The 14,463-nt window shown below is 42.4% G+C and overlaps 1 protein-coding gene across 1 annotated transcript in view; it reads left to right on the forward strand.

Annotated features, from left to right (window-relative positions):
• Positions 1 to 953: 953 nt before the first annotated feature.
• Positions 954 to 14,463, forward strand: part of LOC118096798 (gastrokine-2-like) — a 31,493-nt gene continuing 17,983 nt past the window's right edge. The window contains exons 1-2 of the mRNA XM_035138985.3: positions 954 to 1,088; positions 2,219 to 2,294. Coding sequence (XP_034994876.1) covers positions 2,271 to 2,294 — 24 coding nt within the window. The 5' untranslated portion in view covers positions 954 to 1,088; positions 2,219 to 2,270. The remainder of the gene's footprint in view (positions 1,089 to 2,218; positions 2,295 to 14,463) is intronic.

Below are 14,463 nucleotides of genomic sequence, written 5' to 3' on the forward strand. Positions count from 1 at the left end.
GGATAGTTGAAATCCCCCATTACTACTATCTCACTAACTTTAGAATGCTTGGTCATCTGTTCCAGGAAGGCATCATCTGTGTCCTCAGTTTGGCTTGGGGATCTATAGTAAACTCCCACATGACATCACTGTTATTTTTCTCTCCCTTAATTTTGACCCAGATACTCTCAATTTGGCTTTGAAGATTTAAATCCTGGATCTCTTCACAGGTATACACATCCCTGACATATAACGCTACTCCTCCTCCTTTCCTGTTTGGTCTATTTCTCTGAAATAGATTGTATCCCTCTATTACTACATTCCAGTCATGAGACTCATCCCACCAGGTTTCGGTGATGCCTATTATGTCGTATTTAGTTTGCTGTACCAAGAGCTCAAGTTCATCTTGTTTATTTCCCATGCTCTGTGCATTAGTATACAGACATTGAAGACCATTGATCATTTATTGGTCTTCTTTATTGGCCTCGGTCCAGTATACCTGAAGGAGCATTTTCAACCCCCCTCGTTCTGCCGGGACACTGAGGTCCAGCGCTGAGGGCCTTCTGTTGGTTCCCTTGTTGTGAGAAGCCAAGTTGCAGGGAGCCAGGTAGAGGGCCTTCTCGGTAGTGGCACCCGCCCTGTGGAACGCCCTCCCATCAGATGTCAAAGAGAAAAACAACTACCAGATTTTTTAGAAGACATCGGAAGGCAGCCCTGTTTAGGTTTATAGATCATTGTATTTTATTTTTCTGTTGGAAGCCGCCCAGAGTGGCTGGGGAAACCGAACCAGATGGGTGGAGTATAAATAATATATTATTATTATTATTATTATTATTATTATTATTATTATTATTCCGCATCTAATAGGGACACATTGGAACTCTCAATAGTTTTAGTTCCATGATACGATGTTGATACAAACCTGATCTTTGGTTATGCAAAGTTTATGGCCTTCCTCCGATTTTTTTTTTCTTTCAACTGCATCTAGCATGGCCTGATAACAGATCATAAGAGTGCTTACGGTCGACAGCAGTGTTCGCCAATTTGGTGCCCTCCAGATGTATTCAACTACAACTCCCACCAGCCCCTGCCAGCTCAGATCAGCGAAGGTTGGTCCACAGACTCTTAATGTCAATGCAAACACAAAGCTCATGCAATATGTTATGCACGCAAAGCTCACGGGGCAGGGGGTAGATTTGGAACTATTAATTCCAATTTTGATTCAGCCAGAGAAAAAGAACAGTCTTGAAATGGCTGGAAAAGATTGTTATTTAATCTCTGGATGGCCACGTGAGCATGTCTGGAAGTAAGCTGGTCTGGTGCCAGCATCTCCCCAAGAATTCCAGGTACTGACACTGAAAATGTCCAGCAGGTATTATGTAGACTGCACCTCCCCTCCCCCCCCACTCTGGCTTTCCTAGCTGAAGTGGTTGGTGCACACACCTTCATGCAGTTCTCACAAGCCATAGATTCCATAAGAACTTGCCCAGGCTACTTTGCAATACTTTGTTTCCTTCATTGTGTTCACACTAGCCGTCAGCACTCAAGTTGTGTTACTCATCTATCTATACCTGTTGTAAAATGCACTCTGTTGAAAGATGAAGGTATTTAAATGTTACATTTTAGATGCTAGAAGAGAGATACATCTTGTTAATGTCTAATGGTGAATTAATTAAGATGAATTAATGTGAAGAAAACCCCATAATCAAGAACCAGAATACAGAGGATGCTGAACTACTGTTGCGTTTATTCAGAAAATTCAGGGGTTTCCAGCTGAGGTGAATGGAAGGACATCTGTAGATTGGCAGGACATCTAGAATTTAGCTTTTGTCTTCTTTCACATGATCTGGCGGCATTTTTGAGGATGCCAAAATATTTCTAGCCTTGGCATTGGACCGGGTGGTCACCTTTTTGCACTGTGGAAGAAAGAGATAATTTTTCTAGTGGATCGAAGGAGAAGGAGAAGAAGAATTCTTATACCCCCTCTCCTTCCTCTCCCAGAAAAGGTGCAGCATTAGGAACACGTTAAAAGCACTGTACACAATATCCTTCAGGAGCAACTCAAGGTGATGTGAGTTGGGGACATTGCATTTTAGTAGAACCTCTGAGCCAGTATGTAGATGACACCTGAAGGGCTAGACTGGTGTTTGGATGCAGTGATAGACTACATGTGGGCCAACAAATGGAAACTGGATTCAAGAAAAACAGAGGTGTTCTGTTTCCCTTTTTTTTATCCCAGGAGGTATGAAGACACCTTGTTCTGAACAGGTTTGCAATCTGCTCTGAAGGAGATGACCCATAGCTTGGGAGTAAAGGTAAAGGCTGGATAAATCCTTGTCACCACAGGCCCAACTGTTTTCTGTGCTGAGTGTCTTTTACCAGCGCTGTCTGCTTTGCTAGCTAATAGCGTGAGATTTCCAACGCCATTATTAAAACTTTTTCTAATACTGAATTTTTAATTTTGATAATCCACCCTGGTACTGTACACTGAAGGGCAGGTAAGAAATCAAATTATCAATTAAAACAACCACTTTCACCACGGGGGTTTCAGGAGCATGGAAAATGTCCCTGAGGGGAGAATGAACAGCCTGGTGAACAGACCCTGCCCAGCTCCACGGCTGGTCTCCCCCCTGCAGATCTCAAAATGTAGGTTGCCTCACACTAGGGAGGGTATTGCTTCAAGTACTTGGGGGCCTAAGAAATCCTGGGCTTTGCACCGTAACGCCAACACCATCATCAATCAGGTCCTGTAAGTCAATGGCTGCTAATGCAGTGCATTCGAGTTTGACATACTGTGATGTGTTCTTGCTGTTTTATACATATCCTAAGTCACGAAATTAAAAGACGCCTGCTTCTTGGGAGAAAAGCAATGACAAACCTAGACAGCATCTTAAAAAGCAGAGACATCACTTTGCCGACAAAGGTCCGTATAGTTAAAGCTATGGTTTTCCCAGTAGTGATGTATGGAAGTGAGAGCTGGACCATAAAGAAGGCTGATCGCCGAAGAATTGATGCTTTTGAATTATGGTGCTGGAGGAGACTCTTGAGAGTCCCATGGACTGCAAGAAGATCAAACCTATCCATTCTTAAGGAAATCAGCCCTGAGTGCTCCCTGGAAGGACAGATCGTGAAGCTGAGGCTCCAATACTTTGGCCACCTCATGAGAAGAGAAGAATCCTTGGAAAAGACCCTGATGTTGGGAAAGATTGAGGGCACTAGGAGAAGGGGACGACAGAGGACAAGATGGTTGGACAGTGTTCTTGAAGCTACGAACATGAGTTTGACCAAACTGCGGGAGGCAGTGCAAGACAGGAGTGCCTGGCGTGCTATGGTCCATGGGGTCACGAAGAGTCGGACACGACTAAACGACTAAACAACAACAACAACAAAGTATAGGTGGTCTAAAATAATTATAGAATATGTAAAATATACCCAAAGAAATCATTTCAAACAATTTTGTTTGTTCCATTATGTTTAGGTTTTTAAGGGAGAGGTTGTTGCCTTCGTGCGTTTGTATGGAGGGGTTTGGAGAGGGAGATAATAATACTTGGATTGCTTTCATGTTTTGAAGGAAAGAGAAATCGTGTCCATCAGAGTTTCTCAAATTTTGAAATGTGCCCATTTGCACCAAGATGTTCACAGCTCCTATCCTAAAATAGCAAATTAGTTGTTCTTACCAAAGCGTTCGCATGCATAAACGCAAGCTCCTTGAGTCATAAAGTTATTATCATTGAGTATGCAGCCCACAGAAGGCAACTGGTCACACTTCATGGTTTCAATATTGAAGAAATAGTATCTATATGGTAATGCGCATCTTCCTAATTTCTTAGGGAGTTTGCATATATCAGGTAAAGAAGCTGGTGGATAAAAGGAAACAAAGGCAAACCTCATATAAACATAATAACAAAGTCTGAAAAGTAAGCCAAATGATTTTTGACCATAAGTCTTGTGCAGTGGCCTCGAATAAAATTTGCAATATGTATAATGTACCAGTTACGTTTGGGGTTTAAGGGGAGAGGATGTTGCCTTTGTGGGTTTGTATGGAGGGGTTTGGAGAGAGAGATAATACTCGGAGGCCTTTCATGTTATCAAGAAAATGGGACATGCACCCATCAGGGTTTCTCAAATTTTGAAATGTGCCCATTTGCCCCAAAATGTTCACAGCTCCTGCACTAAAATAGCAAGTTATTTGTTCTTACCAAAGCACCCACATTCCTGATAGCATTCAGCTTCCTTTTCAAAGTTATTTTCATTCCCTCCACAGCCACCATAAATAAACATATCACACTTCAGGGTTTCAGTATTGGAAAAAAAAACGTGGAAAGCTTGCTCTGCATCTTCCTACTTCCATAGGGAGTTTGCATTTATCAGGTAGAGAATCTGGTGGGTAAAAGCAAAGAAAGGCAAACATCATATAAACATTATATCAATGTCTGAAACACAGAAAGCAACGACATTGACCATGTGACTCCAATTTACAAATAAAAACAGTAATTAACGCACATTTCTACCAGATCTAAATTTATACAAATACCTTTTCACAAAGTTTCTCTTTGAGATCATATAAATCTCAGGACTTCCCCTCCATACCCTCTTCTTATTCTTTATATTAACTAAGTTCTTCTGCATATCCCATAGCTGCCAAGTCTCCCGTTTTCCCCGGGAAAACCCCTTTTTTACTTACCTTTTCCCGGTGGTCCCCCGTATCACTTCGTCTCCCGTTTTTCTCCGTTATTTTCTCCTGCCGGCGGCCATTTTTTTCTTTCCGATTTGCCCTTCTATGGGCACCAAAAATGGCCGCCGCCAGCTTCAAAAGCCGCATGTACGCATGTCCGGAAGTGCGGTGTTGGCGGCGGCCATTTTGGTGCCCATAGATGGGCAGAGCGTCACCGGAAGTTGCGTCGGAGCACTTCCTGACATGCGCGCAAGCGATTTTCGAAGCCGGCGGCAGCCATTTTGGGTGCCCATAGAAGGGCAAAGCGACACCGGAAGTTAAATCGACGCAACTTCCGGTGTCAAATGGCTGCCGGTCCTGGATTCTGCAGTCCGGAACTTGGAAGGTAAGGCATATCCATTCTTAAACTTTTTCAATTATGATTTCCTTTAGATTTCTCTAATTTTCTGCTAGTTGCAAGCATTTACTTAAAACCCTGGCAATGTATCAACCTGTTTACAGTATTTTTGCACATGAACAACAAACGATTCCCACTCTTTTTTAAACTTCTCATTGTCATAGTCTCTGAGATTTGCCATTAATTTTCCATTTCTGCATAGTCCATTAGCTTGATTTGCCATTCTTCTTCAGTCACTATCTTTTCTTCCTTCTATCTTTCGGCTAACAATATTCGGGCAGCTGTTGTAGCATAGATAAATATTTTCTTCTGTTCTTTAGGGAGTTCAGTTCCTATCAGTCCTACTGAAAAAGATTCAAGTTTTTTAACAAAAGTTATTTTAAACATTTTCTTCAGTTCATTATAGATCATTTCCCAGAAGCTGGTGGGTAAAAGGAAACAAAGGCAAGCCTCATATAAACATAATATCAAAGTCTGAAACTTAGCAATGACATAGACCACGTGACTCCAATTCCTGAAGATATCTAGGTATGCAATGAAGGAACTTCTAAATGGGGATCTAATGGTTCTGCTAACACACCAGAAACCCACTGGAGACTAGGTTGCTGTTGTGATTTCTCCATAGCCCTTCAAATGGATTTAGCATAACACCACTGAGATACATGGGAGGACAAAGGCTTCAGAGACCATCACCCTCAAATCCTACAAACCTATGGGAACATTCAAACTCAGATGGAAAGTATGAGATTGCTACTACTTTGGACTCAGTGAACCCCTGACAATAGTAATCCAGTGCAATTTGGTGATTCAGGTTTTGTCTGAATCAAGAAGGATGGGGCTGTGTCCACGTCTGAAAGCCCTATTTTAAGAATGAGATTGAAAACTGGAGAGTCATTAGGGAGAATAGAGGAACCAGGATTGTAAAGGGTCTGGAGAAAGTTGTAACAAGAATAGATAGTCTGGAGCTAGATGAAAGTTACTTCAAATGGAAAGTATGAGGTTGCTTCAATTTTGGGCTAAATGACCACTATCACCACCCCACAAAAACAAAAAACACTTCTCTTCCAGTGCTATAATTTGGTTATTCAGCATCTGGCTGAATGAAGGAGGATAGGGTTGTGTCCAGTTCTAGCTGAGAGATACTTTCCGGTTCTCAATAGTTTAGCATTGGACGTCAGCTGGTAAACTGAAATCCAAGACTTCTGGAAGAAACCAAGTTGTCTACTGAGTGACCAAAAACAACAACAAATTAAAACCACAGGTCCTGTATTGAGAAGAGCATGATTCCATAAAAGCTCTGTTCCAGTCCTTTGAGCAGACTGAGACAGATAACTGAGGGAAGCGGCAGAGCCAAGGATAAGTTTATTCTAAATCGGAGAGTTTCCCAGGTTGTGCCTCATGGGAGTCGTTGTGCCAAAACCAACATGGGCCAAACATCATGCCGCTCTCTGCCACTCTGGTGAGTACCACCTGCCAGGTATCTAGGCTGGCATAGTGAAACAACACCATATTCCTGAGGATGCCAGAAGTCAACACTAACCATGAACAAGACTCATATATCCACACCCTGAGCCATGACCCATTTGAGCTTAGTTGGCAAAGATTGCTGAAGAGAGAGATCAGACTATTCAAGGGTAGGTTTACTCCAAATCTGAGTGTTCCCAGAATGTTGCTTCCCTGGGATCATAGTATAAAGTTTAAAAGAGTGACTCACAGAACAACCAGAGTATCATTGGTCTACTATGGCCTTGGGCAGAGTGCTAGAATGTCAGCATCTTTATGAGAATTCCAGGTGTTGACACAGACCACAAGCAAGGACATACAAAGTTGTCATACTTGGCATAGATGCATTGAAATGAATTGTCATGTTTAACTTAGAATCATCTATTTGAATGGATCTACTCTGAGTAGAAATATGTTGGATACAACTCCACAGCTCTTCATTTTGAGCCACCATGGAGAATCCATTGAGCTCCTTTCAAAATCCAGGCTTCATTAAGGTCACATGATCACTCACTGGGCAAAGTCAGCCCTGGGAATCTTTGTAGGCACACAAGCTCCTACCTTGTCCCTCAAACTCCCATAGCATGATCAATATAATTGGGTGCATGTGTTGCTTACAAAAAAGCAAGTTCCACATCACTTGGGCCTTATGGAAGGGGGCAACCCTATGTAGAGAGGCAGGTTAAAGAATTGGAGAGAGATAGGGGGAGGTACAGCCATGATACACATAAGATTTAGAAATTGTAAGAGGAAAGAGAGCTCATACTTGTATCCGATGCAGAGACGCCCAGCAGCTCAGGCCAGGGCATGAAAAGGCCCACAATGAGAGACAGAAGGATGAAGGGACCACACTGCATGGCGACTCTTCAATGGGAATGTCCAGTACCAAGGGAAGGGATGCTATATTGTGTTCTTTAAGGAAATAGAGGCAGTCATCTGGGCATGAAAAATCAGGTTAGCAATATCTAGGGACAATCTGGATCTACTCTATTAATTACAAGGTAATTTTCTGTTCTCAATAAAGTATTCTTCTGCCTCAGCTCGGGACATGTTGGAGCTCTGAATTATATCCACAGAAGACCAAAACAGCCTGGAAGAATTTCAGTTCCGTGTCAGGGTATTGATATAAACCTGTTCTTTTGTCATGCAGCGCCCGTGCCCTTCTGTTCCTCTCTGGTGTGGGTGCTGCAGAGTAATGGGTAGATTAGGCAGGACAGGGTAAGATAGGAACAGAAATATAAATGTCCAGCTACTCTTATAAAGACCAACATATAAGTGCCTTGTACATTCAGCTTTTATTGCAGCAATAAAGTTTGGTTTATTCTCACGTCTCATATTTGGCTAAGCCAGTGGTTTTCAACCAGTGTGCTGTGGTACTATTTCAGACGGGGACGTGGGTGGCGCTGTGGTCTAAACCACTGAGCCTCTTGGGCTTGCCAATCGGAAGGTTGGTGGTTCGAATCCCCGTGACAGGGTGAGCTCCCGTTGTTCGGTCCCTGACCTGCCAACCTAGCAGTTCGAAAGCATGTCAAAGTGCAAGTAGATAAATAAGTATTCCACTCTGGCAGGAAGGTAAACGGCGTTTCCGTGTGCTGCTCTGGTTTCGGCAGAAGCGGCGTAGTCATGACCCGGAGAAACTATCTGTGGACAAACGCTGGCTCTCTTGGCCAGTAAAGCGAGATGAGTGCCACAACCGCAGAGTCATTCGCGACTGGATTTAACTGTCAAATTAGAATGGATTCCAAAACTAGATGAATACGCGGAATTAGATAGCATGTCAGAAAAAAATAAAAAATAAACCAAAACTGGTATTTATTTCAAAATGGGAAGTTTTAAAAATATATTTGAAAGATAATAATTGTAGTCTAAGGTCATTCGCAGTGTTCAAATAATTTCAGTAGCAGTATTAAGAATGTTGTAGAACATATGAATCAATCAAGGGATATTAAATTTGAACAAAACTAGTTATTCAATGACAATGAATAAATAATACAGAATCTGTAATAAGGAATAGAAGGGAAGTTTGGTCAATAGAAAAAGACCACTTTTATTTTATGTTTTGAAGGTTATTAGTTGATGTGTTGATTCTTTTCCTTTTTCTTCGGTGGTGATGGAAATTTATTTTCTTTTTCTGTATGGCGTGTTAATGTGAATGGTAACAATACAATCTAATAAAATAAAATAAAAATAAAAAACATACAAAAAACAAACACATTTGCTAGCATAATATGCTTTGTGAGACAGAGAGTAATACATCTAACAACAACAATTTATTTCTTATGCCCTGCCCATCTCACTGGGTTGTCTCAGCCACTCTGGGAGGCTTCCAACAAAAATATAGAGTGAAAGAGAAAACACACACACATCAAACATTAAAAGCTTCCCAAATCAGGGCTGCCTTCAAATGTCTACAAAAGGTTGTATAGTCGTTTAACTCCTTGACATCTGCCAGGAGGGTGGGTGCGACTACCGAAAAGTGGTGGATAATTATTTGAATTGCTTTTCTTATATACAGGCAAACCCCCACTTGTGTGTGTGCCTGTATATAGAGGTGTCCAATAAAATAGCTATCTACAGGAGTAGACAGATATGTGTGCAGAATCTCTTCTTCCGTGTGACAGCAAGAACGCAGAAAATGGAGGTCTGTAGCCTCTGGTGCGGCATCAAAATATGTAACCTTGTCGGTTTTGTATGCAGGTAGCAATTTCCATTTGTAAAGGCTGACGCTTTACAGTTCCACATGGAAGACTTCCTGGTTGCACTCAGCATCATAAACATATGCTTATCAGTTGTGTATACAGGTAGATTTTCCCAATAATTAGGTCTGTAAAAGCTGCTAAACTGGCCATCTGATAAGATAACCATTGTAACTTCTTCTTGTTTCCCAGTATTGTAGCTGATATGCGTATTGAGAGGGAGCAAGGGAAAACAACGACATGGTTGCAGTCTTCCTGACACATGGGCAGGGTCTGCCAAGGGCTGAAACAGGTGTGATGCAAACCCTGCGCAGGTGCACCAACTCTAGGGGCCAGGTGTGTCTCTGGCCCCTTCGATCTTTGTGGGAAAGGGGCTGGGCCTGCTTTTTTATCATTATTATTATTATTATTTTAAAAAATGTATTTATACTTTTCAGGTTTATACATTTCATTAGTTTTACAATCATTTGAACATTTCAAAGCTTGACTTCCTTCCCCCTCTCTCTGCAGCTTAAATTTATTTTTTAATACCTTCTGCATATCCAAATTCATTTAAGTTGCTCATTTCATTATCTACTTTGAATATATGCTCTTATGGAACTGCAGATTATTACAATGATCCTGCCAATGTTTTTATCCGTTTGCAATTTATCTGTAAATCTATATAAATAAATACAAATGTAAATGTTCGTTTGTTCAAAATCTTAAATCTTTGAAAGTTGCACTCGAATACGCACGTGTTTTTATATACCTATATTATACAGATGTCACACTTGTGACAGGTAAAAACATGCTTTTTTGAAAAACAGCGCCACCTGTTGGATGTCAAAGCAACACACACTATACTAAATATTTTACTCCCAGGATGCCTTGGGGTGTTGGGTGGCGTCCTTCCGGTACGAGCGGGCAGAGGCTGCTGGGAGCGGCTGGCCGGCGGTTCCCTCTGGGAGGGCAGGGGCCAGACCCTGCCGCTTTGCCGCCTCGCCTCTCCCCGTCGTCCTCTCTATGTCCACCTTGGAGAAGCAGCTGCAGCTGGGCCGCCTGCCCCCTCGCCCGCTGGGGGAAGCGGCCAGGCCCTCCCCAAGATGCTCATGGGGTATGTGAGGGAGAGGGGGGGTCGGGGTGGCAGGTGACGTCACTCGGTAGGAAGATGGTGTCACCCAGCAGGGGGACCAGAGAGAGGGGTGTTGTGACATAATGTGGCTGGGGTGGGGGGACAGGGGCGTTGAGTGGAGGAGGGGAGTGGATTTGGGGAAAATATATAGGGTGGGGCGAGGTTTCCCCACGGTTTATTTTTGGGGTGGGTTGGGTGGGTGGATTTTCCAGAACACGCGTGGGTGAGGTAGTCTGAAAAATGAAGGGGGACTCTGAAGGTGGGGGTGGGAGGGGGCACTCTATGCTTTCAATGGAAGCCTGGTGTGTGTGTCTTCTCTAATAACAAAGCTCAGGGCCAATCTTTGGAATTGTACGCTTTACATCTAGACACGATTACTTCTCGCATTGACAATTCTATGTTGCATGTTCTAGAGTTGGCAAACCAGACAATATCTATATCTCCACAGCCAATGGAACAACAAAAAATATTGCATACCCACAACCATTGTGAAATTAAACATACTGTATTTTCCTGCGTATAAGACTACTTTTTAACCCAGGAAAATCTTCTCAAAGGTTGGGGGTCGTCTTATACGCCGGGCCGTCTTATACGAAGCCGCAGAAGCGATTTCTGGCACTGCGGACATTTTGGAAATGGGCAGTGCAGCGCTGGAAATCGCTTCTGTGCATGTCCAAACGCGATTTTTGGCTTCCGGACATGCGCAGAAACTATTTTTGGCGGTGCTGATATTTTGGATATGGGCAGCGCAGGCATGTTCGGCCCACAAACGATCGTAGGAAGAGGGGTAGTCTTATACGGCGAGTATATCCCAAACTCTATATTTTAACTGGAGAAGTTGGGGTCTTCTTATATGCCCAGTCGTCTTATGCGCCGGAAAATATGGTATTAGAAACGTGCGCTTTCTCTTTTCTTTCTTTTCCATTTAACAGACTGAGCCACAGCAACCCGTGGCCGGGTACAGCTAGTATTCAATAAACCATTTCCATTCTTTTATTTAAAAAAAGCTTGTTATCTTGATTTCTTCCATTTTGCCATTTCTGCATCAGTTTTTGTATCCATTTTTCCTTTGCTGGGACTTCTGCTTCTTTCCACTTTTGGGCAAGCAGCATTCTTGCTGCTGTAGTAGCATACAGAAATAAATTTATGTACAATTTAGGTAGTTCTGTTCCTATAATTCCCAATGTTCTCGCTCAGCTGTTAAAAATGTGAAAATTCTAGTTTTTGTGGGAGGGGGGGTTCCTGTGCTCTCTAAAGCTCTCTCCATGGTATACTGCTCAAATAGAAAGTCCCCCTTCAGCTAAAGGAAGGTCAAATGCCAGGTCAAATGCAATTACTAGTGATCATATTTCCCATAATCGAGTTTGTCAGGAACCTTTAGCCTCATCCTGCCCATAGATCTTCCTATAAAAGTGAACTGTCTATGGTAGTTTTCATCTGACATTGCAGCAGAGATGGACTCCAAAGTCGGCTGTCAGGTCAACATGTCATCAGAACCCATAGTAAGTACTGACACAGAATGCCAAGTATGGTCTGCCATATTAGGCAGGATGAGGCACCAGCTTCAGGTTGCAGTTGATGGAGGATGAGGGGTAGCCATGAAGGTGACAGAGCTGTGTGTCCTGTGTAAAAAGGTAAAGGCAAAAGGTAAAAGGTAAAGGACCCCTGGATGGTTAAGTCCAGTCAAAGGGGACTATGGGATTGTGGCGCTCATCTCGCTTTCAGGCCAAGGGAGCCAGCGTTTGTCCACAGACAGCTTTCCGGGTCATGTGGCCAGCATGAGTAAACCGCTTCTGGTGCAATGGAACACCAGAGTGCACAGAAATGCTGATTATCTTCCCGCCACAGCGGTAGCCTAACTATTTATCTACTTGCACTAGTATGTTTTCAAACTGCTAGGTTGGCAGAAGCTGGGACAGAGGAACAGGATCTCACTCCCTCGTGGGGATTCAATCTGCCAACCCTCAGATCAGCAAGCCCAAGAGGCTCAGTGGTTTAGATCACTGTGCCACCCGCGTCCTACGTAGCCTGGTCTGCACCCTCTTAAACTAGCTTGCTTCCCTGAAGAGCACAGGAGAAAGCTCAGTGGTTGGGCACATTTTTTGCATGCAAAGGGTCCTGGGGTCAATTCCCATATGTCCCCAGTTAGGGCTGGGGGAAAATCCTGCCTGAAAACATGAAAAGCCACTGCTAGTCTCAATCTCCAAGACTGCAAAAGGAGCTCTGGCGTATCCTATGGCCCCTTGGGCACAATCCCATGGGCCATAGAATTGCAGCTAAAATTACTCACCAATTATCCCAAAATATTAAGTTTTAATTGTGTGCAAGGCACAATCCTGCAAATCCTACCATTCTAAGGTAGGCACAGAAATTAAAACAATGATTTCTGCCTTCTCTAGTCTTGTTACCTGATTCGTATTTCAAGAAAGGGTTCTTTTTTTTAGTATTAAAATATAACCTTCCTCATGAAAAGCCTTTCCTTGAAATAAGGAGCTCCCATGGCTGTCCTGCTTAAACTGTATGAAGAACTTTGGGGGTGTCTGGAAAAAAGATTGCGGTTCATGAACTGAGAAGCGGATGATAATTGAGCTGATACCGTTTAATCGGTATCCAAAGGAGGTTTGAAAGGGCTGAAAGTCCGAAAATTACTTCAAAGTGGAAAGGATTTGGAGGCAGTCTTCAAAACTCCATTGAGACGAACAATTTTCTCATCTTTTTATATGCTGAGGTCTGTAAAAGAACCTTAAGGGAGAAGCGTGAACTCTCCTTTCCTTTGCCTCGTTTTGTTGACTTAAAAGAACTCTCCTTGGACTCTGCTTGTCTGCCTCTGGTGTGAGGTCCACTGTTTGCTTCTTAGACGGCGGGCTTGGGACTTTGCAAAATAAAAAGAAGAACTGCTCACAGAGGATGGTAACAAAGTTACGGTAATAGAAAGAACTAATTGCGTTAAAGGGGTCTGTGCGCTGAAAGAGACTGTGTGCTAAGAGAAAGGGGAAGGAAACAGAGATACAGAGAAGGAAGACTGAGAAGAAGGACGATAGAAAGAGACCTGGAAAAGAAACAAATTATTGCAAGGAAAAGTGACTAGGGGGGGGAAACATTTGTTTCATTTGTATCAATGACATTATATGTAATAACTGTATCTTTACAGAGTGCTGGGCAACAAAGTTAGAATAGTGTTATATGGTAGAGTTATATGGTTTCTTAAAACTCTGCTTCGGGCAATAACTCTAATAAGAGTAACAAAAAAAAGACAAGAACTAATTGGTCAAGGCAGAGGAAATAAGAGCAGGTGTGTATAATAGAAAGAGGGAAGTGACCCCTGGTGGCAACAGGAATAACTACACCTAAATTTTAAAACCTCTCCTTCCTGGAAAGCACACAGGAAGATAGTTAAAAAACTAAGATGAGAGGCGCAAAAGCAGTAACCCCTGGAGAAAGAAGGGGATCTAAGCAGGAGGAGGGCAAAGAAGTCAAGGATTGGGAAGGGCTTTTAGGAGAGATTAAAAAAGAAATTAGACAAAGTGAGCAGAATATAGAAAAGAGATTAGGGGAGATGCAAAGCTCTATTGATCAAAAGTTTGAACAGGTAGTGGAGGAAATGTCTCAACAGATTAAAGACCTATCAGTGAAGACAAAGACAGTGGAAGAGACCACTAAAAAAGTTCAAAAAGAGGTAAGAGAAAATAAGAAAGAAACAGAGTGGGTAAAAGGAGAAATAGAAAAACTAGATAAGATAAAGGAAGATATCCTGGACAATTTAGCCTTGTTGGAACAAAGACAGAAACAAATGAATCTAAAATTTAGGGGGATAAAGGAAGAAGCAAATGAGAATATTAGAGAGAAGTTGTGTGTAGAAATTGCTAATTGGATGGGCTTAAATAAAGATGAAGTAGAGGCAAAAATTCTGAATGCATTCAGAATCAAAGTGAAGTCCCCTAAAGTGAAGGCCAAGAAGTTGCCGGGGGATTGTTTGGTAATGTTTAACTCTATGGATCTAAGAAATGCCATCCTAAGTCAGAGCTTTGTAAAAAAAATTGGTTATAGATGGGAAAGAGATTATTGTGTTTAAAGAGATCCCAAGCAAAATCCTTCGAAA

Source organism: Zootoca vivipara, chromosome 14, assembly GCF_965207765.1.
Source record: "Zootoca vivipara chromosome 14, rZooViv2.hap1.1, whole genome shotgun sequence".
Classification (NCBI taxonomy): Eukaryota; Metazoa; Chordata; class Lepidosauria; order Squamata; family Lacertidae; genus Zootoca; species Zootoca vivipara.